Raw genomic sequence first — 24782 nt, 5'->3', positions numbered from 1 at the left:
ATTAATGGGAGGAAGTTTTCTCCAATCTAACAACTATTTTATACATCAATACAAAAACAATAAAAACAAGGATCGGGAACTTCCATAGAGAGGGGAAAGTTTTCAACAATCTAACAACTATTTCATACATCAATACTAAAAAACTAGGATGATAAAATCCATTGATGGGAGGAAGTTTTCAACAATCTAAACAATTATTTTATACATCAATACAAAAACAATAAAAACTAGGAGAATAACATCCATTGATGGGAGGAAGTTTTCAACAATCTAAACAGCTATTTTATACATCAATACAAAAACAATAAAACTAAGACGTGAACATCCATTAAAGTGTTCACGAAGCTGGGAAAAAGTGGATATATGTCACTGATTAATGTTTTTTAAGAGTACTATTTTGAGAATTAAGTCTTAAATACTTCCCATTTAAAAATAAATCAAACTTTAAAAAAACGAATTTATTCCCTTGAAAACATCGTTGTATTTTGAGTTTTATTGTACATATCTTAAAACCTATCAAAATCGACAAATAACAATCTTTTTGTTGAAGTTTACTTGCAAATTTAGAGTAGAATAAATTCTTTTGTTACATACATATAAAACTAACCAAAAAAGTTTCGGGTATAGTCCTTTCCACGACATCCCTCCATAAGGAGCGATTCTTCATATTTTTAAAATGGCTTTTTATAGGTTATTTTAGGTTAGGTTAGGTTATATTGTGTTAGGTGATTGCCCCACAGGGTTAAGTAATTGGCCCCGCAGGGTTAGAGCCCCCCGCAGGGGCTAGAAATAGGAGAAAAGCTACTGTGAAAAATACGAAGAATCGCTCCTTAATGGAGATATGTCGTGGAAAGGACTATACCCAAAGTTTCAATAGCTATAAAAAGTAAATAATTTTATTCCCATAACTGAAAAAACCTGTTATTTTATTTCAATTTTTGTATAGGTTTATTGCTTACTGACTTGATTTATTACCTCAGGAACCATCTTTACATTGTGTTTAGGATTAAGATAAAAGCCTTGGTTTAATTAATGTACATCCATAAATAACAGATTAATATTAAAAGAATATAATTTGTGTGCTCTTTATCTTATTCCATGTTTTGAAGTATTAAACAATCAAGTTCTGTGGAGTCCATATGTATGTTTGTGTGTGTGTGTGTGTGTATTTGATTTAACCTGGCTGTACTCAGAAAACGCTTATAGCAAAATTAATTCATGTTTTAAAGATTGTTTCTTTTAAATATCTTTTATAGATTTTAGTTAATTAATCAAATATAATCTAAGCAAGAATTTTACCCCAAAATAAAAAAAACCATAATATCTAAAAACTTTCTCAATCTATAGTAAAAACTTTAAAATCCCCCAATTATGTGGGGGCCTAATCGTATTTTTAGCTCTGCAGTATGATGAAGCTTTTTTAGCAAGTAGTAAATATTGAGATAGGATGAGGGTGCTATCGACAACTATAGATAAGGAGGGGGGATGGAGAATGGAAGAGGGAAACATGAATGGCCAATGAAGTGAATGAGTGTGTGTGTGTGTGTATAATACAGGTATTTAATTAAATTCGACACATTACGAGATTATTTTACGATGATAAAATGCTTATTTTTATGTAAATATTATATAAAGACTGCTATATTTTATGCTGAATATTTGCAGCAAATAATATTTGTTTATTCTATTTAAACATTTCAATTCTTAAATATCATTCTTTCTACAGATTTAAAAAAATTTTCTTTTGTCACTATACCTGCATAAACAAAGCGGTATTTGGTTAATGATTTTATAAAATAAACCAAACTTTTTCATTACATTTTAGAGAAAGTTCAAAGATAAATATTAATAGAGATATATTACAAAAATATTTTCTAAGTATCAATTTTTTTGTTTTTAACTGCAAGCGAAGAAATGGCTTATTTTCTCTTAGTTTAATTCTTGCTCAGATTTTAACATTATCTTCATGTGGAAATACTCTCGGCATTTAAAACTGATTTTTTTCTAACTTAATTGAACTTTAAAGGCATAATTCTTTGAAAATTACTTAAAATATAAAAAAAGGTAAACAAAAATGCATTTTGAAAAATTAAATTCGCGATCACTTTAATGGGAGGAAGTTTTTAATAATCCAACAGTTTTTTTATACATCAATACAAAAACAATAAAAACTAGGATGATAATATCCATAGAGGGGGAAGTTCATTGTAATGTTCATTTGTTTATCAGAATCTCTAAAATGGACGTAGTAACTAGTCATAAGAAAATATTTTAGGTGTAAAAATCTTTCCCTAAAAAAAGAAAATAAATGTTGTATATGTTATGTTATATTTTTTACTAGAATGTAGCCTCTTTTAAAACAGTATTATTACCAATATAAATCCACACAAACATACTATGATTAAAATAAAATAAAATCAGATGATAATAGATGTTCTTTATTCATATTACATCAAATCTTGTTCAACTGCCACTGGAGTAGACAGGGTGAAATCTATTTGTTCAAGATCCTCTAGGTTATCATTGCATTTCTTTGCAACATTTTCTATATCAATGTTATGATAGTTTCATTAAAAGGATTGATTTGGAAAATTAGAATAATAAGATTAACCTTCAGATAAATTATTGGTTGAAAAGTATGAACACTGAAACAACTAATAAAGAGAGAACGTGGTTGTAAAAATTTGGGTATCAGTATGATTTATAATGCAATGTCTCCTCCCTCCCTTGGTGTCTTAATTAGCTTTATTTTGGATACCTCTTGGGCTTAGGCATTACAATGGTTAGAGTAAAACACTGGAGTGAGAAAGGATTAAATAACTGTATCTCCCCATTGCAACCGCCTTGTGCAACCTTTCTATGGGGTCATTGAAAATCAACCAATGGTGTCGCTTATATTAACACAGCCAAGTAACAGCAAATAATTTAGAAGCAGACGAAAAAAGAAGGGAGGTAGTTGTCTGTATATACATTATACATCTATACTATTTATCTGTTTTCCAATGTATGTTTATCATCACATGAGAATTGATTTGTATTGTTATTAGTTATGACGAGGTTTGCTTAGTCTTGAAACAAATATCCTTAATGGAACCATCCCTGGGTTATCAGAATTTTCAGGAACATTTTCTAGATCCTCAAACTTCTTATTCATCTCCTTAGTTGCATACTTAAATTATTTTCAATAAAAAATTTGTTTGTTTTTTGTTGGATACTGTCCAAGTCAAACAGTCTGTCTGTTGGTTAATATGTCAGCTTGTATGGTAGTCTGTTCGTCAGTTACGTTAACATAATTCACCCAACCTAATTTATTTCTAATATTCTCTTGTTTAAGTAGCACTCTCAGCTACTCCATTGTCAGAGTTTTCCGTCCGTATGTCAAACAAATCAAACGTACTTTATTTCACAACCTATTGTTAACCAATGTTGTCTTACTTCAGAGCATACGTAGTGACCAGGTTAGCTGCGCTTCCTATTATCCCATATATTCCTTGATAAAGATGTGTAATATCTGCTAAATTTGATTTGACTTTTGTTGATTAAATACTTGAAACCTACTGTGTTTGTAACTTCAAGGTGAAGATTCTCTAAAACTCGTTTATCTGTACGTGTTCACAGAATTCGTGCTGCTACACTACAAATTCTTGGTTTTAATCATGGTCATAACTCAGACAGAAAGAAAAAGTACTGCCAGAACTAATGTGTAGAGTAGATGAGCCACAAGAAAATATATTTAAGTTCCTGAACATCAAGATCATATTGTAAATCATCCTCTGGGTTTCTTAGATCTATATCAAGATCCTTAAACAAAAAAAAGTATTATTGTACAATAGCATGCTAAAATTGTTGCCAATAAAGCAAACTTTTTTACCATGAGGCTTGATTAAGGATTAACATATTTTGATATCAGTATTTTCTTACAAGGAGTGAGAGTACTTTCATTAGTCTGTTTATTACACTAGTCCCCCAAAAGTTTCTTATTCGTTGACTTTACAACTTTAAGGACTTGTATTATGATTGGTTGGTGAATTGAGACGAGTGTTCATACGTTTCAACCAATATTTGTAATATACAGAAGGAACAGAAGTTTGAGTATCATCATGCCACTCTCATTTCTGACTAACGAAAAAGTTTTAGAAAAATAGAGCTTGGGGGATTTGGCGTAAAATTTTATGAAGTGGTGGATTTTTAACACTACCTGAACAATTTGTTCCATTTCCCCTCCATCCCCTCTGAGCCTCTCTCCCGGTGGAGGTGGAGAAGGGATGGTCTGTAGAGTAGTTCCACGCTTCACACCAGCCAGAAGCAGCATGATACCTAAGTAGGAATAAGGTTTTACTATGTCTTTTTGTTACTCAATGATTTTATACAATATATTGACACTATTTAACCTCTCGGACCCAGGGAGGGAGAAGGCATTAGGTTGTAAATTTAACGGGTACCATAATCTTTCCACTATCTTCAATTAAAGGGCTTTAAAACTTTAGGAACTTTTATTAAAACTAAGTTGAAATGTAACAGTGTCGAAACGTTTTCACCATAGAATTTAGCCTCTTCGTTGGTGTAATATTGTACAACAATTGTTTGTTCATTGAGATTCCTTTCCGACCCCCTTTCATTAATCGAAATAATTGTGCATGTGGGGAGAGGTGTAGATTAAATAGTTATAATTGTATGAATTAAAGTTTTAGAAGATACTTACCTATTATGATAAAACAGGCCAGGATACCGATTATTGACACCAGAAATAAGCTTGAATACTGAAAATAACTTCCATAAATGTCCGTACGTCCATTAGTCCGTAATTTTAAACTTTGGGTATAGTCCCTTTCGTGGCAACGCTCCTTAAGGGGCGATTCTTCGTTTTTTTCACAGTAGTTTTTCTCTTATTTCTAGCGCCTGCGGGGGGCTCTAACCCTTCGGGGCCAATTGCCTAACCCTGTGGGGCAATCACCTAACCTAATATAACCTAACCTAACCTAAAACAACCTATCAAAAGCTATTTTAAAAATACGACGAATCGCCCCTTAAGGGGCGTTGCCACGGAAGGGACTATTCTCAAAACTTTTAAGATATCCCATTACATATTCAACTGCTTAATTGGTTATCTATTCATTAATAGATTAGAGGTCTTATGTAAAAAGTTGGCACAATTCATTAATTTGCAAGTTTATAATCAACAAGGGATGGCAAAACTTAATACAAAAATTACACAGGTACCTAAAGTTTTTTTTATGAACATGTTATCTTATACGTTGTCTCGAAAACTTTGGGTACTTTCATTAATATTATTGGTTTCTTTCAAGCTAGTTGTGTAAACAAACCAATATTGGTAATCTACAGATGAGATAATTTTGTTTATCTTCATATGGGGATGTATATAAATTTATTGTCCATTGTCCAATTCCTTAAGCTCCATACAAATTAATCTCCTATCCCTTTTTTTCTAGGATTTTTTTTAGGAAAGGCATAGATAATAAGGGATAAGGCAATGAAGGATATATTAATATACGTTCCAAATGATGATAAACATGAATACCCCTTCTGTAGAATATTTTATTGGTTAAAACGTTTGGTTACTCCTACTATCGAACTATCCCATCAAAATTCATTAAGTGTATCCAAGGTTTTTTGAGCCAACGAATTAGATAAATTGGTTTAAAACTTTGGTTACTGCTGTAATTTACATCCCAATGACCAATCCAGAGCTGGATCTTTAAATCATCTCAATGGTGCGCCAAATCGGGGTGAACCAACTTTCCACCAATGAGAGCACAGCATTTTACGAAATGCAGCGCTGTGATTGGCTGAAATTTGGCGCACCTCGATTTGGCGCACCATTAAATGATTTAAAGATCCAGCTCAGCTTCCAATGAGTATAGAATCAGGTATTAGGTATAACCAACAAGTGAAATAAATCTAAAATAATATTTGGGGTGAAAATGGAAAGGTCGTCAATTCGAATTAATTTCGATAATTATTGGTATAAGCTGGTATAGAGTAGGTTAGAATACAACAGGGGGCTAATGAAAGTCTTATTCAAAAATAAAGAAATCTGCCAAAATTCCAAACTTTTAATATAAAAAAGAACTTTTGTAAAAGTTGTATTTATGTTTTAATTATCTTGGTTTCAAATTCTACCAGGGATGAAGGGGTAGTACAATGGAATATAACATTATCAGTGGTTTATCTTAAAGTGCCTAGTTTAACACAACCCCTATTATTTTAAAACAAATTTTCGAAAGTATTATTTCAAAAATAAGGGGGGGTGGGTTACTGTGCTTGCTAGAATCTTTATGGAAAGCACCATATTACATTTCTACTTTGTTTGCTTTCTACAAATATAAAGGGGTACTGGGAGAAAAGATGTATAATAGTTTATCCATCTATGTCCCTTCCTTCCTGTATTTTACAGACTTTTATAAATGGATGTAAAAAAAAACATTTTTTCTGTATAAATGTAAGGTTTTGTACTGTAGAAAAACTTGTATTAATTAACAACTGACCATCAGTTTCATTTTATAATTTAGAAGATTAAAACTAGTTTTGTTAGCCCCTCAGGGGCCGAAGGCCCGGGCGCACAAAGCTTGTATTGATTTTATGATGCTTTACTTCAATAATTGTGGAAAAATTTCTATAATACGAAGCTACACATGATTCCAGCGGATATCAATCGGTTTTGATGACATACTGGAATAGTCATTAATTGCATCGTATAATAAACAGCTTTCCGCGGTTGTACAAATGTTATAAAAATAGATTAAAACCAGTTTTTTAGCCCAGAGATTACATGTTGACATTTTAAAACAAAGATTGTGCAGTATAAGGTTATGTTTTACAATTGAAGTTAGATTTAAATAATTTACCTCAAAATCTGTGGATATCTTGGTTACTGAACATTCAGAGAGGTAGTCAGAACAACAAAATACTGGGCCTGATAGACACCCTGTAAATATAAAAATAATTGTTTAGAATTCTTGATAGAAGGATAGTTAGAACAGCAAAAAAGTAGGTAATACATGTGCGTAAATAGATAAATAATTTATCCTTATGAAAATGTAAACTGATAGCCAGAAAATGGATAGCATAATATCCTAAAATTATAATAAGATTAACAGGATGTTTGACTGTCTAGTGTGTGTAGTAAAGGATCTTTGTAAAAATGGTTCCATTTTTCAGTGAAGCCTTTCAAAGGTTCTGAGAAGATTTATTACAATTTTAGTGTGAGGACCCCCCCAAGAGACATCATTCAAAAAACAAAAAAAAATTTCTGCTAAAAAAATTATTTTACCTAGTTTAAAAAAAATATAAATTGAAAGTAAAGGGTAAATTTAAGTTTCTATTAATCTATTCATTCACTAGTTGTAAAAACATTTGATTTGCAAGTCATCACAAAGACATAGGTTTAACTAGGTAAAACTAAAATGTCACCTGTTTTACAAGCACAAGTTTCTTCCTCATCCCAACCTCCAATAATATCTAGAATGTCTGTTGACCTGAACAATAAAAACTACATGAAACTGTCATACAGTAATAATATAGGTGAAAAATACTTCATTTTGTTGCAGATCTTTTTAAAAAAGCATTTTACCTTTTAAGTCTTATATGAATGAAATGCAGTGAACTTTGGAGAATGAAATACACACTTAAACACCTAAAGTCCTTTTATCTTTATTTGTTGGTGCAATTTAGTATTGTTTAAACTTTTCAACCAAAAATTTTTATTTTAATATTACTTACATATTACACCTGCCCCAACAAGAGACAGGTGACCACGATTTTGCTGGTATTGGTCGGGGAGGCGTGTACTGCAAATTTGCCTCCATACATTTTTCAGCTAGATAAATTAATAATAGTTATTTCTCCCATCGTATTATAAACGGCTTTCCGCGGATATAGAATATACAATTATACTGGTACTCAAAGTAAAAAAACTGGTTTTAATCTTATAATTGTACATTTTTGTATTTTGTAGAAAGCTGGATATAATACGATGCTAGACATAGTTTTTTGCGTATGGATGAGAACCTGTTCCTATCCACCGGATTCGAATAGATACGAGAAATATAATTATAATTTAATTCAATAACATTTAAATAGGTGCTCTAATTCAAAGTGCTTTTCAAAAAACCTTATTTAAACTAATTTAACCTTACATAAACGAAAAAAAACTCCTTTTAAAAATCTATTTTGAAAATAATAGGGGTTTATCAGTGCTCATCAAGGTACTTTCTGTAAATTGGATAAAAGGTATATCATAAGATAGATAGATATACAGAGCTTTCGAGAGATGGATAAATGAAAATCTTACCATCCAGCAATTTGATACCATCAAGACCAATATCACTCAGATAGCTTCTACCCACTATTCCATCAATAACAATGGAAAAATCACGACTAAAACAGGAAACATAAAATATTAAATTCAACTGGAAGCTCTTTAAAGTGCCAATTAAGAAATTACGTCATACTACACAAATTACCAATGATAGGCCAATGCCCAGACTAAATTTGTCTTTCATGACCTTAAAATAGACAGACAATACATTGTAAAGACTAATTATCATATGTTATAGGAATCTTAACTAAAATTTCAGCTGTCTATCTTTAACAGCTGCCAAGAAAATCAAACTTCCCCAATAGCGTTACGGACTAGCTGACAGCCAAAGTGATATATACAGAGTAACTTCGCTATCATTTTTTTTCTCTTAATTCTCTATATACAGTTGAGATTTAATCCATAGGAAATTAATGGTTACTTCATCATTCTAAGTGGAAGAAGGTATAGCTGCCATCCAGGTCCATAATTTCCAGATAATTCTCCAAGTTTATAAAATCTTTCATTGTCCTAAAATAGAATCATGCTATATACTTTAAAATTGGTCAAAATGCTAATATTAATTATACCCTTTTATAGAAGTAACAGCATGTGTGTCTGTGTTTCGGTACAACGGCATTTGGCTGGCCGTTTACCAGATCTTTACGTACAGACGTACAAAACCTGCTACTTCCCACAAGAATCAAAACCAGCATAGTTACTAATACAATTTATTGTATGAAAACGGTCATGCTGAAATAGAAAATAACAAAATTAATAATCAAATATTAAAATGTTAAATACATGATAAAGTAAATCTTGTAAAAGAGAATAAATCTTTTTCTTATTTGGAACAATCGTCTTTTTTAATAAAGTAAATATTCATTATGAGAGGTTGCGTGACTTCGAAATTATATTTTAAAATGTATAAGAAGGCTAGGGTTATTTTTTGCTTAAAATTAATCAAAATTAAATGCGAGTTTGAAATTCATAAACAAAATCATCAATACTATTAAAATATTCTGATACAAAAATAAATTAATTACTTGGTCTAATTTCAGTAAAAATGAAAGATTAATTTGCCGTCTTAAAAAAATCACTCCATTCCATTAAAAATGCTTAAAGAAAGAATTCTTACCAAAGTTTTTGTTCCTGTAAAGCCGGGAAGCACTCAAAGGTATTTTTCAGTACGGACAACACCACAATTTTGACTATACATGGTTTTTTATCACACAGATATTCCGCACATTTTGAAAGATAGATTAAAGATGGCCACGCTGGCTTTGTTTTGGTTTGAGCGCAAGCGTTGTTTTGATTGCCGCGTCCAATTATGAACTTTCAATTTGAATCTGGGCGCTTTCTAAACTGCCATTAATGATAAGGAAAACAAAAGGATAAAGGTTCGAGTTCACAAACGCATCACACTATTATACTTCCAATACACACCCGCCTGAAAGTGGGGAATCGAACATTACACCATTCAAATTTTCAACTTTGTGTGCAGACAGTGTCCACAAAAGTCACAATTCAAAACCACATAAATCACAAGAGTTTTAAATTTTGGCCTTCTGGCCTCAAATTTGCTAGTATTAATATTCACGAATACTCGTACTAACACAAAATGACACAATTCCACAAAAATGTAGGAATAAAGGAATAGGATATAAAACATTCTTCATTGAAAGCTTACACATTCACTACTCACTCATAACACTTATTCTCATGGCCTCACAATTTTTCGAAATAAACAAATAGTTATTTGAATTTGTTAGACCATGTAATGCAATACATAATAATAACTTAAAATAAGTACCCAAACTTTAATTAGGTACCTAATCATTAATAATGATAATAATAATATTCTTAATGTTAGAATAACCTTAATGCTAAACATAATCTGCATTAATTATCAAATAATTCATTCAAATCTTTTTAATAAAAGAAGAATAATTACTAAAAAAAACTCTTTTCAAACAAATCTTTTTTGTTAAAGAAAAGTGAAAATGCATACGTAAAATCTTTCTTCGATCAAATCTTTATGTAAAAGATAGATAAGAAAATAATCCTTAAATCTAGATAAACAGAATAATCAAATAAAGTAAAATTATCCTTAATCTAAACATATCATCAAAATAAAATATCCTTAAATCTAAGAACATATAAAAGAACTGTATTAATTCATCAATAAAACATCAAAATGAAATTAAAATTGCATTTTTGCATATGCGAATCTTAAATTAAGCTCAAAGTAAAAGAAAAGTCTCAAAAAGTGTTTATTTGGCAATTTCTCTTTGGCTGAATAGATAATAAGCTTTTTCGTGTACTTATTTATACAGTCTTTTTAAAATTAAGAGCAATTGGGGCCTCAGTTCAACCTGAACCTCGAAAGCTTGCAGATCAAACCGACGCACTACAATTATAATAATGCCACGTGCGACGAGTCCTGTTTATGGTTATGTTTTGTTTCTTTTTGTGTAACCGTGAACAGGATTCCTGGCGCAGGGCTCAATTCAGGAACATTTCTGAAAAAGATAGAATGAAAAATGTTCAAAAGTTAAAATCTTCAAATAAAGAAGGAATCAAAGAAACTACGAAAGAATCTTTTTAAAATCATCAGATATTTCTTAAGCTTTAGTTTTGCCGTTATGTAAAGAGTGCAGCCGAGGAAACAGAGCTCGTACGCTTTATATAGCGGTCTTATTAGGCTAAATTCTTCAAAAAACAAAATCTAGTGCATCTGCTATGTTCATAAAATTACTGCTTTTTTTTTTTTTTTTTTTAGGTAATCTTCAGAACGAAAATAAAAGATAATAATCTTAATATATAGTTAATACTAAATTATTTTGTAATGCATGTAATATAAAAAGATATTTTTTAAAATGATCAAATGTGTTTCATTTCTTATTCTTATCTATATATATCATATTTCATGTTTGTTAAACAAGGAACGACAATAATGCTTCGCATCCAAATTTAAAAAAATACGTACCTAAGATTTTTTACGCGAAAAAATCCTAGGTCCCGATCAAATAAATCCGTAAAGAAAACTTATGTATTCAGATAAAAACTTTAGTTTTATGCGTTGGAAATAAAAATTTGAGCTCATTTATAATTTTAAACGAAATTGTAAGGAAATTTGCGTCAATTATAAATTTAAAAAATATGCAATTGTTGAAAGTTAAAAAATATACGCGAAAAGAACGATACTAATAAAAATACTTAATCGTCTTGGGAATCATCTTGGGGTAGGTTTACTTTCAACAATCGTCTTGCAGAAATCTCGTTATCCGTGGCTTCAACATCATCGGACAATTTGAAACGGGCAACAACTGTACAGCCACCGCCACGTACGTCTTGAACTCTGCCGAGGCGATACTTCTTAACCAAGTTGGTGCACCCGTCAACAAGAACAATATCTCCAACGCTCAGCGGAACTTGATTGCGTCTCCACTTTACCGTGCGCAATAGCTCAGGCAGCAGCTGCTGCTTGTAGACTTCATGGAACTGTCTAGTCAGCTCCTCCAGATGGCTTAAACGGCGTGTAATTCTATCTCTGGAACCGGTCTCGAACGAGCAAATCCCGTCGTTAGCTCTGCCACCCAACAAATCAGCAGGAGAAATAATTCTCCATGTGTTACACATCATTCCCTTGTGTAGCATAACTCAAGGGTTTAGAGTTTAAAACTCTAGCAGTTTCAGCCGTCAGCAGCAACAACTCATTGTGATTGACAACAGCTCCACACAACTTTTTATTGAGGACACGCTTGACCATGGCAACCTGGCGCTCAACACTTCCAACATACGAATAAGCGCCAGTCGGTACAAGGTGCCACTCAAAACTCACATCAGACTTCTTCATAACTTCATCAAGTATTCTTTTTGAGCCAAGAAAATTGGTGCCGCGATCTGTAGTTACGACTCTGGGCATATTGTAGAATGCTTGAAGCTTTCTGAGGCCAATAATGACAGCCTCAGTACTGTAATCCAGCAGAACTTCAATAAACACTGCTTGTGTAAAACGACAACAAGCAATTAACAACCATACCTTGTACTTGGCTGGATTCTTCCTGGTGCGGACTCCAGGCCTTGTAACTTCCATCGGGCCTGCAAGGTCAAGATGAACATGGAAGAATGGAACTGAAGATTCTAACCTGTCGGGCAGGACGTCTGCCATAGTTGGGGCTGAACGACGTGCATACTCTAGACAACAACTGGAACATGATTTGACAACCTTCATAGCTTCTTGGCGGCCACGTGATATCCAAGCATACCTGCGACTCTGTACCAAAGTTTTTCTATGACCGGCATGGCCAAGTTCATCGTGGGCCTGCTGCAGGAACAGTCTGGCCAAGTTATTGTGACGATCAATCAAAATAAGGCCAGGGGAATCCTTGAACAGCTTCTTCTTTCCTTCAGCTGCTGCCTCCAAGGCCTCGTCCCCACGGGACTTCATCTTGAGGACTCTGAATTTACGAACAGGATAATAGCCATTATTACCAACGATAGGCCAGTACACCTCTGTCTCGTGATAATAAGGTTGAAGACTATCAAATTTACCTTCAGCCTCCATAATCATCTCCTTCTCCTGGTTGTATGATGCTAGGAATAAATCACACACCACATCTAGGTAGGTAATTGAAAAAGTGTGATTGCCATAAAACTTGGAATCAACTAGCGGCTCTTGTCCAGCTGGAACCGAAACTCCCGTCGGCTCTTGTCCAGCTGGAACCGTAACACTGATCGGCTCTTGTCCAGCCGGAACCGAAACTCCCGTCGGCTCTTGTCCGGCTGGAACCGAATCATTCATCAGCTCTTGCCTGGCCGGAACTCGTTTCTTAACAAGCAACAACTTAAAACAGTTGGCAGCTCTGATCACCGCCTGCATAGTTTTACGTGCCTGCCTGTAGGTACCTCGTGCTAAAGTTCTCCAGAAATCAGTATCTACTACCTGGACGGCCATACACTTCAATCGGACCATGCGCTGATTCATCTCAGCCTCTGGGATGGGGTGATTTACTTCACCCGCCGTCTTTACAGGCCACTGGTCCTGCTCCAGGCGTAGCCATTCAGGCCCATCCTGATACCTGGATCCTGGTGAAACATCTTGAATGGTACAGGCACCTCTGGTGGCAAGATCTGCAATGTTCTGATCTGTAGGAAGCCAGCGCCAATCCTCTGGGCTGGTCATCTGTTGGATCTCACTCACACGATGACTGTTAAATATGTTTAACATCACAGATTCAGACACAATTTGCGATATAGCGCAGGTGCTGTCGCTAAAAAACATCTTGCCTGCTACCGCAAACGGCAGGGCTCGGACAATTGCGTCCGCCAATCTTGCCATTAATAAGCATGACAACAACTCAAGTCTTGGAATAGACTCAATCTTAACAGGAGCCACACGACTCTTGCCACTGCATAAAATCACTTCGAAGCCTCTGGCCGTTGGCCAACGTAGGTAGATGATGGCTGCGTAGGCTGAACTTGAAGCATCAGAAAAACCAATGATGGTTGGGAGCCCCAGTGGCTAATCAGGAACTAAAGAACGTTGAAATGGCACTTTTCCAAGCTTGGCTCTGTCGGCCAAACTGTCAACAAAATCATCTCTCAGCTTGGCAGGAACATGCTCATCCCATGATACGCCACTAATGCAAACCTCCCGAAGTATAAGCTTGGACTTCAGGAGTAGTGGGCACATGAGGCCGAGAGGATCATACAATTGCTGTACGACCTGCCAAATCTCTCTCTTCGTTACACATTCTGGCATGGCTCTCCATAAATCTAACAGATCAAGGTCCTCCAGCAATTTTCGGCCCTTTATCTTGGCGCCATGATTCACCCGAGCAGGTTCACCAAGTAAGAACATCTTCTCTGGGGGCCCATTGAATGCCCAGTACCTTAACAGGATCAATATCATCTCCAGAATAAATAACTGATTTAAAGCTGAAGTTGCCAGGTTCAATCATTTCCTTCAACTCTTCGACCATTTTGACGGCTTCTGGCTTGCTATTATGGCCGCCTGTATGGTCATCAATGTAGGTACACTGCTCCAGCTTGATAGCTGGAGCATCCTGATGCAGTACAAACTTGGAACCGGTAGGTTGTTGCTCACTTCTCCACAGGTCCTGCTTTGCAACTACCTCTGCTCCCTTTACGTATTCAGATCCATAAACATCATGAACATCTTGGCGGCTGCGCCCTCCAAAAATCTGTGCTGTAAGTCTCAGGGCTGTGACGGCGAAATCGCCTGCCAATTTCTCCCCGAAGTTAACTTTTTTGGTCAAGTAAACTTCGGGGTTGGCATGTTCATCCTCTGCAAACCACACTCTCTTCAGCTGCGAATCTTCATATGTGGCCGCCAAAGAATTGTAAAATTTACAGACATCACAAACACAGGCACACTTGTAACTTCTGAACCGAATAAGATTGTGAAACAAAGTGTAGGTAGGTTGTGGGCCGTCCATCATAATATGATTTAAACTTGTTCCATTGCAGGTCAAGCTAGAGTTTGCGCAGATTCTCAAGAGGGTAGAAATGCTATCCTTGAAGGCCGTCACTAATGAATTAAAATAAACTGGACCTTCATATGCTAAGTCTTGTGGCGTGGCTTTGACGTACACACCACGGGACACCGCCTCCTTGAACACCTTACAGAATACGTCGTATTCGCCGTTTTTTATCGTTAGTAAGCCGTTACAAACAACTGGCTTACTAACAGGCTTTCCATCGGCAGAAACAACAAGGAAACCTGTGCCAAAAATGCTGCGGTATAATCTTGACTCGCCGATGAGTTTATCCGCCGCTGGAAACTTTGTGGGCGTGACATGCCCTAAGAGAATATCAAGTGGTCCATTGACCAATGAAAAATCCTGTGGCCTCATATCAAACAGAGCAGCTGCGGCGACATGGTCCATGCTGCGCAGCCCATCTGTGTGTCCAATTGTGTGAACAACAGCTGCCTCCATAACATGCTTGTTCTTGTTACGGTCAACCAGGCAGAGTTTAACTGTTGGGCATGACTGAACTTTGCCATCAGCCATTGAAATAGTAGCTACACGTCCAGTAGAGGGCAACTGCAACTTCTTGGCAATAGACTGTGTAACCATGGTGAGGTTGGCACCTGTGTCCCACATCCCGGACACAGGCACCTTCCTCTTGTAGACATCCAGCGCGTCCAGCTTCTGGAGCATCAACATATAATTATTCTCACCCAAAAATGGCGCTTCATAAACAGCTGAAACCTGGGCGACGGACTCATGGAGGAGGGAGTTATGTTTCTGTCCACAATTGTTGATCCTGCAGCCTCCAAGCTTCTCAGCACGCGGACACTCTGAGGCGCGTTGCCCCTTGTTAAGACACAAGAGGCACCCGCCGATTTTCATTACAAACTCTTTCCGTTCTGGAACAGACATGGTTGTAAACTTCGAACATTTAAACAAAAAATGATCTCCACTGCAGCCGTCTGACGGACAGGACTGCTTCTTCTTGAACTTGCTAGGTGTACCAGGTTTACCTACGGCGGCCGCAGCTGCGGCAGGATTACCTTTCTTCTTGGAAGGCGTGTCCAAGCCGTGGCTGCTGCGCATCAATAATGCGCCACGCTGCTGCTCTAGTATATCCAGCAGCTTAGGCACATCGGGAACGTCCATGCTCCCGAGTGCAAGGTCGAGTTTATCCTGAAACTCTTTTGGCAGTTTCTTAGATAACATCTCCAACAATAAAACTGTGAGCCATTGGCTTGTAGAAACTGCGTCCTTACCATCAGCCTTGGTCATCTGCTCGAGCTGGTTGATGGCACCTGAGAACTCGGCAAGAGCGCTGACAATCTGGCCGCTCTCGGACAATTTACCTTTCTTGTCCCAGTTGTTGAAAATACACAACATCTGTCTGGTTCTAGATTTGAACTGTTGGTCCAAATACGTCCATTGCGCTGCATGCAATGCATGGCAATCTGTTGCAACTGCAGCCTCAACGGTTTATCCTTCATTACTCGTTCACTCATTACTTACTTAACACCATCTGCAGGTAGCTGGGCTCATATCCAGTAGTAAGCTTCTGGAAATTCTCCTTAAATTGCGCATAAGAAGATTCTTGCCCATCGAAGCTGGGAAGGAGTTTCTCGTCTAGGCGTGGCATGTACCCATGAGGCGAGAACATCGGACTGGCAGCAAACGATTGAGCGCCAAATGACGGCAGCATAGGATCTACCGAGGCACCCGAGACTGGCGTAACAGGCTCTTGCTTAGCCTTTGCCAGCGTCTCCATCAGTTTAGTCATATCACTGATAATTTTAGTTGGTAGAGGTATGTAATCACCTTTAATAACTTTCACTATCTGCATACAACGTTGTTGCAAACTGTTTTTGTGAGCTGCGAGATCATCACCAAGAACTAAGACCTCATTGTTTATCGCTCTTAGCTCATCTATGGCATTTAATGTAAGTTTTAACTCACTATAGTTCTTTCGTGCCGTGATAATGTCACTATAAAAATCTTTTAGGTTATTATCATCTTGGATTAACACATCCAGCTGTTGAAGACCGCTCATGGTACGTTCAAGACATAGGCGTCCAAGGGGGGGGGTAATGGGCCATTTGGCACCCCCAAACGATTTTGGGGGTGCCTTAGGCACCCCCAAAATTTTGTGAACAATACCCCCCCCAAAAAAAAATTACCCCTACCTTGGGGGTGCCGTAGGCACCCCCAACGATTTTGGGGGGGGTATTTACCCCCCCCAAACCATTTTGGGGGAGGTAATTACCCCCCCCAAAATAAATGTTCTTTAAAAAAATTTTTTTTACTTTTACCCCCCCCCAAATTGAATGTTCTTAAAAAAAATTTTACTGAAAATTTTTTTTTGGGGGGGGAGGGAGTAATCCCCGCCCCCCCCCTAAAAAAAGTCATAGTGTGACTCGATCCTTGAGGTGTAATATATTTTATGTTCCTCGTTTGGTCTCCTAATAGTTAATGAAAAGTATATCCTAAATGGCTTTTGATAGTTTATTTTAGGATAGGTTATATTGGGAGGGGGTATTTTTCATTTTTTGGGGGGGTTAGGGGTTTCCCACCCCCCAAGAAAATAGCTTAAAACCATCACAGGACCAGTAGGTATATTCCCTGAAGAGTAGAGCCCAATCGGTTCAGTGGTTACTGAGATCTTAAGCTTCAGACGGACAGACAGACGGACAGACAGACAGACAGACAGACATCGTTCTACTTTGTATTATAGATAGTAGTGGCGCCCTTAGCATCTAAGAACTCGTGTTTTCTAAAGGGTAAAAAGGGAGGAGAAAAATAGCCTAAAACCACTCAAAGGATTGACCTATAATAGTGTGGAACCATCATGGGATCTATGTGAAGCTTTCCTAAAAAGGAGAACTCAGTATTAAAAGTAATGAAATCTGAAGCTATAGTCAAATAAACCTTACTTACTACTTTATGTTATAAGATAGTACTTATTAACTTAATAGATTAGGTAGGTGCTTTTTTTACATAATTAAATTACCCCCCCCAAAAATTTTACCCCCGGGGTAAATTAGTTTGGGGGGGGTAATTACCCCCCCCAACAGATTTGTGGGGAGTATTTACCCCCCCCAACAGACTTTAGGGGGGGTAATTACCCCCCCCAATCAAATTTTACCCCCGGGGTAAAAATTTTGGGGGGGGTAAAAAAAAATTTCGGCGCGCTTCGCGCGCCATTTTACCCCCCCCAAACACGAATTACCCCCCCCCCCTAAAATTTTTTACCCCCCCAAAAAAAAAAAGCTTGGACGCCCCTGGTTCAAGATTTAAGTTCGCATCATGAACAAGGATGCATTCCTTGGTGAGATTAACATTGATGTCTGCGGTATCCGAAACTACCTGCATCACTCTGTCTAACTCTTCGGTTATCACTTCAACTGCCCTAGGCAATCTGTCCGACAATAATTCATACCTAGTCTTTTTAGGTGCCATTTTCACTTTTGTTAACACTGATTACAACTATAGTCACGTGTAGAATTTTATTCACATTCAACACATACGGTAACTGTCACTGGCTTTGACTGGCTGACTGGACTTCTTACCGTTTTCATTGTTTCGGTACAACGGCATTTGGCTGGCCGTTTACCAGATCTTTACGTACAGACGTACGAAACCTGCTACTTCCCACAAGAATCAAAACCAGCATAGTTACTTATACAATTTATTGTATGAAAACGGTCATGCTGAAATAGAAAATAACAAAATTAATAATCAAATATTAAAATGTTAAATACATGATAAAGTAAATCTTGTAAAAGAGAATAAATCTTTTTCTTATTTGGAACAATCGTCTTTTTTAATAAAGTAAATATTCATTATGAGAGGTTGCGTGACTTCGAAATTATATTTTAAAATGTATAAGAAGGCTAGGGTTATTTTTTGCTTAAAATTAATCAAAATTAAATGCGAGTTTGAAATTCATAAACAAAATCATCATAGACTACTATTAAAATATTCTGATACAAAAATAAATTAATTACTTGGTCTAATTTCAGTAAAAATGAAAGATTAATTTGCCGTCTTAAAAAAATCACTCCATTCCATTAAAAATGCTTAAAGAAAGAATTCTTACCAAAGTTTTTGTTCCTGTAAAGCCGGGAAGCACTCAAAGGTATTTTTCAGTACGGACAACACCACAATTTTGACTATACATGGTTTTTTATCACACAGATATTCCGCACATTTTGAAAGATAGATTAAAGATGGCCACGCTGGCTTTGTTTTGGTTTGAGCGCAAGCGTTGTTTTGATTGCCGCGTCCAATTATGAACTTTCAATTTGAATCTGGGCGCTTTCTAAACTGCCATTAATGATAAGGAAAACAAAAGGATAAAGGTTCGAGTTCACAAACGCATCACACTATTATACTTCCAATACACACCCGCCTGAAAGTGGGGAATCGAACATTACACCATTCAAATTTTCAACTTTGTGTGCAGACAGTGTCCACAAAAGTCACAATTCAAAACCACATAAATCACAAGAGTTTTAAATTTTGGCCTTCTGGCCTCAAATTTGCTAGTATTAATATTCACGAATACTCGTACTAACACAAAATGACACAATTCCACAAAAATGTAGGAATAAAGGAATAGGATATAAAACATTCTTCATTGAAAGCTTACACATTCACTACTCACTCATAACACTTATTCTCATGGCCTCACAATTTTTCGAAATAAACAAATAGTTATTTGAATTTGTTAGACCATGTAATGCAATACATAATAATAACTTAAAATAAGTACCCAAACTTTAATTAGGTACCTAATCATTAATAATGATAATAATAATATTCTTAATGTTAGAATAACCTTAATGCTAAACATAATCTGCATTAATTATCAAATAATTCATTCAAATCTTTTTAATAAAAGAAGAATAATTACTAAAAAAAACTCTTTTCAAACAAATCTTTTTTGTTAAAGAAAAGTGAAAATGCATACGTAAAATCTTTCTTCGATCAAATCTTTATGTAAAAGATAGATAAGAAAATAATCCTTAAATCTAGATAAACAGAATAATCAAATAAAGTAAAATTATCCTTAATCTAAACATATCATCAAAATAAAATATCCTTAAATCTAAGAACATATAAAAGAACTGTATTAATTCATCAATAAAACATCAAAATGAAATTAAAATTGCATTTTTGCATATGCGAATCTTAAATTAAGCTCAAAGTAAAAGAAAAGTCTCAAAAAGTGTTTATTTGGCAATTTCTCTTTGGCTAAATAGATAATAAGCTTTTTCGTGTACTTATTTATACAGTCTTTTTAAAATTAAGAGCAATTGGGGCCTCAGTTCAACCTGAACCTCGAAAGCTTGCAGATCAAACTGACGCACTACAATTATAATAATGCCACGTGCGACGAGTCCTGTTTATGGTTATGTTTTGTTTCTTTTTGTGTAACCGTGAACAGGATTCCTGGCGCAGGGCTCAATTCAGGAACATTTCTGAAAAAGATAGAATGAAAAATGTTCAAAAGTTAAAATCTTCAAATAAAGAAGGAATCAAAGAAACTACGAAAGAATCTTTTTAAAATCATCAGATATTTCTTAAGCTTTAGTTTTGCCGTTATGTAAAGAGTGCAGCCGAGGAAACAGAGCTCGTACGCTTTATATAGCGGTCTTATTAGGCTAAATTCTTCAAAAAACAAAATCTAGTGCATCTGCTATGTTCATAAAATTACTGCTTTTTTTTTTTTTTTTTTTAGGTAATCTTCAGAACGAAAATAAAAGATAATAATCTTAATATATAGTTAATACTAAATTATTTTGTAATGCATGTAATATAAAAAGATATTTTTTAAAATGATCAAATGTGTTTCATTTCTTATTCTTATCTATATATATCATATTTCATGTTTGTTAAACAAGGAACGACAATAATGCTTCGCATCCAAATTTAAAAAAATACGTACCTAAGATTTTTTACGCGAAAAAATCCTAGGTCCCGATCAAATAAATCCGTAAAGAAAACTTATGTATTCAGATAAAAACTTTAGTTTTATGCGTTGGAAATAAAAATTTGAGCTCATTTATAATTTTAAACGAAATTGTAAGGAAATTTGCGTCAATTATAAATTTAAAAAATATGCAATTGTTGAAAGTTAAAAAATATACGCGAAAAGAACGATACTAATAAAAATACTTAATCGTCTTGGGAATCATCTTGGGGTAGGTTTACTTTCAACAATCGTCTTGCAGAAATCTCGTTATCCGTGGCTTCAACATCATCGGACAATTTGAAACGGGCAACAACTGTACAGCCACCGCCACGTACGTCTTGAACTCTGCCGAGGCGATACTTCTTAACCAAGTTGGTGCACCCGTCAACAAGAACAATATCTCCAACGCTCAGCGGAACTTGATTGCGTCTCCACTTTACCGTGCGCAATAGCTCAGGCAGCAGCTGCTGCTTGTAGACTTCATGGAACTGTCTAGTCAGCTCCTCCAGATGGCTTAAACGGCGTGTAATTCTATCTCTGGAACCGGTCTCGAACGAGCAAATCCCGTCGTTAGCTCTGCCACCCAACAAATCAGCAGGAGAAATAATTCTCCATGTGTTACACATCATTCCCTTGTGTAGCATAACTCAAGGGTTTAGAGTTTAAAACTCTAGCAGTTTCAGCCGTCAGCAGCAACAACTCATTGTGATTGACAACAGCTCCACACAACTTTTTATTGAGGACACGCTTGACCATGGCAACCTGGCGCTCAACACTTCCAACATACGAATAAGCGCCAGTCGGTACAAGGTGCCACTCAAAACTCACATCAGACTTCTTCATAACTTCATCAAGTATTCTTTTTGAGCCAAGAAAATTGGTGCCGCGATCTGTAGTTACGACTCTGGGCATATTGTAGAATGCTTGAAGCTTTCTGAGGCCAATAATGACAGCCTCAGTACTGTAATCCAGCAGAACTTCAATAAACACTGCTTGTGTAAAACGACAACAAGCAATTAACAACCATACCTTGTACTTGGCTGGATTCTTCCTGGTGCGGACTCCAGGCCTTGTAACTTCCATCGGGCCTGCAAGGTCAAGATGAACATGGAAGAATGGAACTGAAGATTCTAACCTGTCGGGCAGGACGTCTGCCATAGTTGGGGCTGAACGACGTGCATACTCTAGACAACAACTGGAACATGATTTGACAACCTTCATAGCTTCTTGGCGGCCACGTGATATCCAAGCATACCTGCGACTCTGTACCAAAGTTTTTCTATGACCGGCATGGCCAAGTTCATCGTGGGCCTGCTGCAGGAACAGTCTGGCCAAGTTATTGTGACGATCAATCAAAATAAGGCCAGGGGAATCCTTGAACAGCTTCTTCTTTCCTTCAGCTGCTGCCTCCAAGGCCTCGTCCCCACGGGACTTCATCTTGAGGACTCTGAATTTACGAACAGGATAATAGCCATTATTACCAACGATAGGCCAGTACACCTCTGTCTCGTGATAATAAGGTTGAAGACTATCAAATTTACCTTCAGCCTCCATAATCATCTCCTTCTCCTGGTTGTATGATGCTAGGAATAAATCACACACCACATCTAGGTAGGTAATTGAAAAAGTGTGATTGCCATAAAACTTGGAATCAACTAGCGGCTCTTGTCCAGCTGGAACCGAAACTCCCGTCGGCTCTTGTCCAGCTGGAACCGTAACACTGATCGGCTCTTGTCCAGCCGGAACCGAAACTCCCGTCGGCTCTTGTCCGGCTGGAACCGAATCATTCATCAGCTCTTGCCTGGCCGGAACTCGTTTCTTAACAAGCAACAACTTAAAACAGTTGGCAGCTCTGATCACCGCCTGCATAGTTTTACGTGCCTGCCTGTAGGTACCTCGTGCTAAAGTTCTCCAGAAATCAGTATCTACTACCTGGACGGCCATACACTTCAATCGGACCATGCGCTGATTCATCTCAGCCTCTGGGATGGGGTGATTTACTTCACCCGCCGTCTTTACAGGCCACTGGTCCTGCTCCAGGCGTAGCCATTCAGGCCCATCCTGATACCTGGATCCTGGTGAAACATCTTGAATGGTACAGGCACCTCTGGTGGCAAGATCTGCAATGTTCTGATCTGTAGGAAGCCAGCGCCAATCCTCTGGGCTGGTCATCTGTTGGATCTCACTCACACGATGACTGTTAAATATGTTTAACATCACAGATTCAGACACAATTTGCGATATAGCGCAGGTGCTGTCGCTAAAAAACATCTTGCCTGCTACCGCAAACGGCAGGGCTCGGACAATTGCATCCGCCAATCTTGCCATTAATAAGCATGACAACAACTCAAGTCTTGGAATAGACTCAATCTTAACAGGAGCCACACGACTCTTGCCACTGCATAAAATCACTTCGAAGCCTCTGGCCGTTGGCCAACGTAGGTAGATGATGGCTGCGTAGGCTGAACTTGAAGCATCAGAAAAACCAATGATGGTTGGGAGCCCCAGTGGCTAATCAGGAACTAAAGAACGTTGAAATGGCACTTTTCCAAGCTTGGCTCTGTCGGCCAAACTGTCAACAAAATCATCTCTCAGCTTGGCAGGAACATGCTCATCCCATGATACGCCACTAATGCAAACCTCCCGAAGTATAAGCTTGGACTTCAGGAGTAGTGGGCACATGAGGCCGAGAGGATCATACAATTGCTGTACGACCTGCCAAATCTCTCTCTTCGTTACACATTCTGGCATGGCTCTCCATAAATCTAACAGATCAAGGTCCTCCAGCAATTTTCGGCCCTTTATCTTGGCGCCATGATTCACCCGAGCAGGTTCACCAAGTAAGAACATCTTCTCTGGGGGCCCATTGAATGCCCAGTACCTTAACAGGATCAATATCATCTCCAGAATAAATAACTGATTTAAAGCTGAAGTTGCCAGGTTCAATCATTTCCTTCAACTCTTCGACCATTTTGACGGCTTCTGGCTTGCTATTATGGCCGCCTGTATGGTCATCAATGTAGGTACACTGCTCCAGCTTGATAGCTGGAGCATCCTGATGCAGTACAAACTTGGAACCGGTAGGTTGTTGCTCACTTCTCCACAGGTCCTGCTTTGCAACTACCTCTGCTCCCTTTACGTATTCAGATCCATAAACATCATGAACATCTTGGCGGCTGCGCCCTCCAAAAATCTGTGCTGTAAGTCTCAGGGCTGTGACGGCGAAATCGCCTGCCAATTTCTCCCCGAAGTTAACTTTTTTGGTCAAGTAAACTTCGGGGTTGGCATGTTCATCCTCTGCAAACCACACTCTCTTCAGCTGCGAATCTTCATATGTGGCCGCCAAAGAATTGTAAAATTTACAGACATCACAAACACAGGCACACTTGTAACTTCTGAACCGAATAAGATTGTGAAACAAAGTGTAGGTAGGTTGTGGGCCGTCCATCATAATATGATTTAAACTTGTTCCATTGCAGGTCAAGCTAGAGTTTGCGCAGATTCTCAAGAGGGTAGAAATGCTATCCTTGAAGGCCGTCACTAATGAATTAAAATAAACTGGACCTTCATATGCTAAGTCTTGTGGCGTGGCTTTGACGTACACACCACGGGACACCGCCTCCTTGAACACCTTACAGAATACGTCGTATTCGCCGTTTTTTATCATGCGCCGGCGATCACGAAGTGCAATATTATACGCCTGCCGCGAATTGTTCGGCAGCGTATGTGTTGGCAGCCGGTATGGATAAGCTGCCGTCCACTCATTCTTCACAAGATCCAATGTTAAACCTTCTTTTATCAGATCCTGTTTTCGCTGATCAACGGCTGACTTGCCTGACGCAAGTGCCAGGCAGTGCCTGCAGCCCGTGCAACCACTGCACAGCCGCGGCGGCTGCACGCCTAACGCCTCCGACGATAGGAAGTCCATCGCTGCAACTTCCAACTTAGTAACTTTACAAACAACTGGCTTACTAACAGGCTTTCCATCGGCAGA

At 37.3% G+C, this 24782-nt stretch overlaps 1 protein-coding gene across 1 annotated transcript in view; it reads right to left on the bottom strand.

Annotated features, from left to right (window-relative positions):
* Positions 1 to 3043: 3043 nt before the first annotated feature.
* LOC145323138 (uncharacterized) overlaps positions 3044 to 24782 on the bottom strand; it is a 41338-nt gene continuing 19599 nt past the window's right edge. Inside the window, exons 12-20 of the mRNA XM_080165527.1 lie at positions 8760 to 8848; positions 8312 to 8397; positions 7741 to 7837; positions 7432 to 7496; positions 6867 to 6946; positions 4703 to 4760; positions 4199 to 4317; positions 3744 to 3801; positions 3044 to 3159 (exon numbers count right to left, since the gene is read on the bottom strand). Coding sequence (XP_080021653.1) covers positions 3044 to 3159; positions 3744 to 3801; positions 4199 to 4317; positions 4703 to 4760; positions 6867 to 6946; positions 7432 to 7496; positions 7741 to 7837; positions 8312 to 8397; positions 8760 to 8848 — 768 coding nt within the window. The remainder of the gene's footprint in view (positions 3160 to 3743; positions 3802 to 4198; positions 4318 to 4702; positions 4761 to 6866; positions 6947 to 7431; positions 7497 to 7740; positions 7838 to 8311; positions 8398 to 8759; positions 8849 to 24782) is intronic.

The sequence above is a fragment of the Acartia tonsa genome, chromosome 6, assembly GCF_053477335.1.
Source record: "Acartia tonsa isolate MP-2025a chromosome 6, ASM5347733v1, whole genome shotgun sequence".
NCBI lineage: Eukaryota > Metazoa > Arthropoda > Copepoda > Calanoida > Acartiidae > Acartia > Acartia tonsa.
The sequence above is the reverse complement of the archived record's forward strand: the minus strand, read 5'-3'. Positions and strand labels throughout refer to the sequence as shown.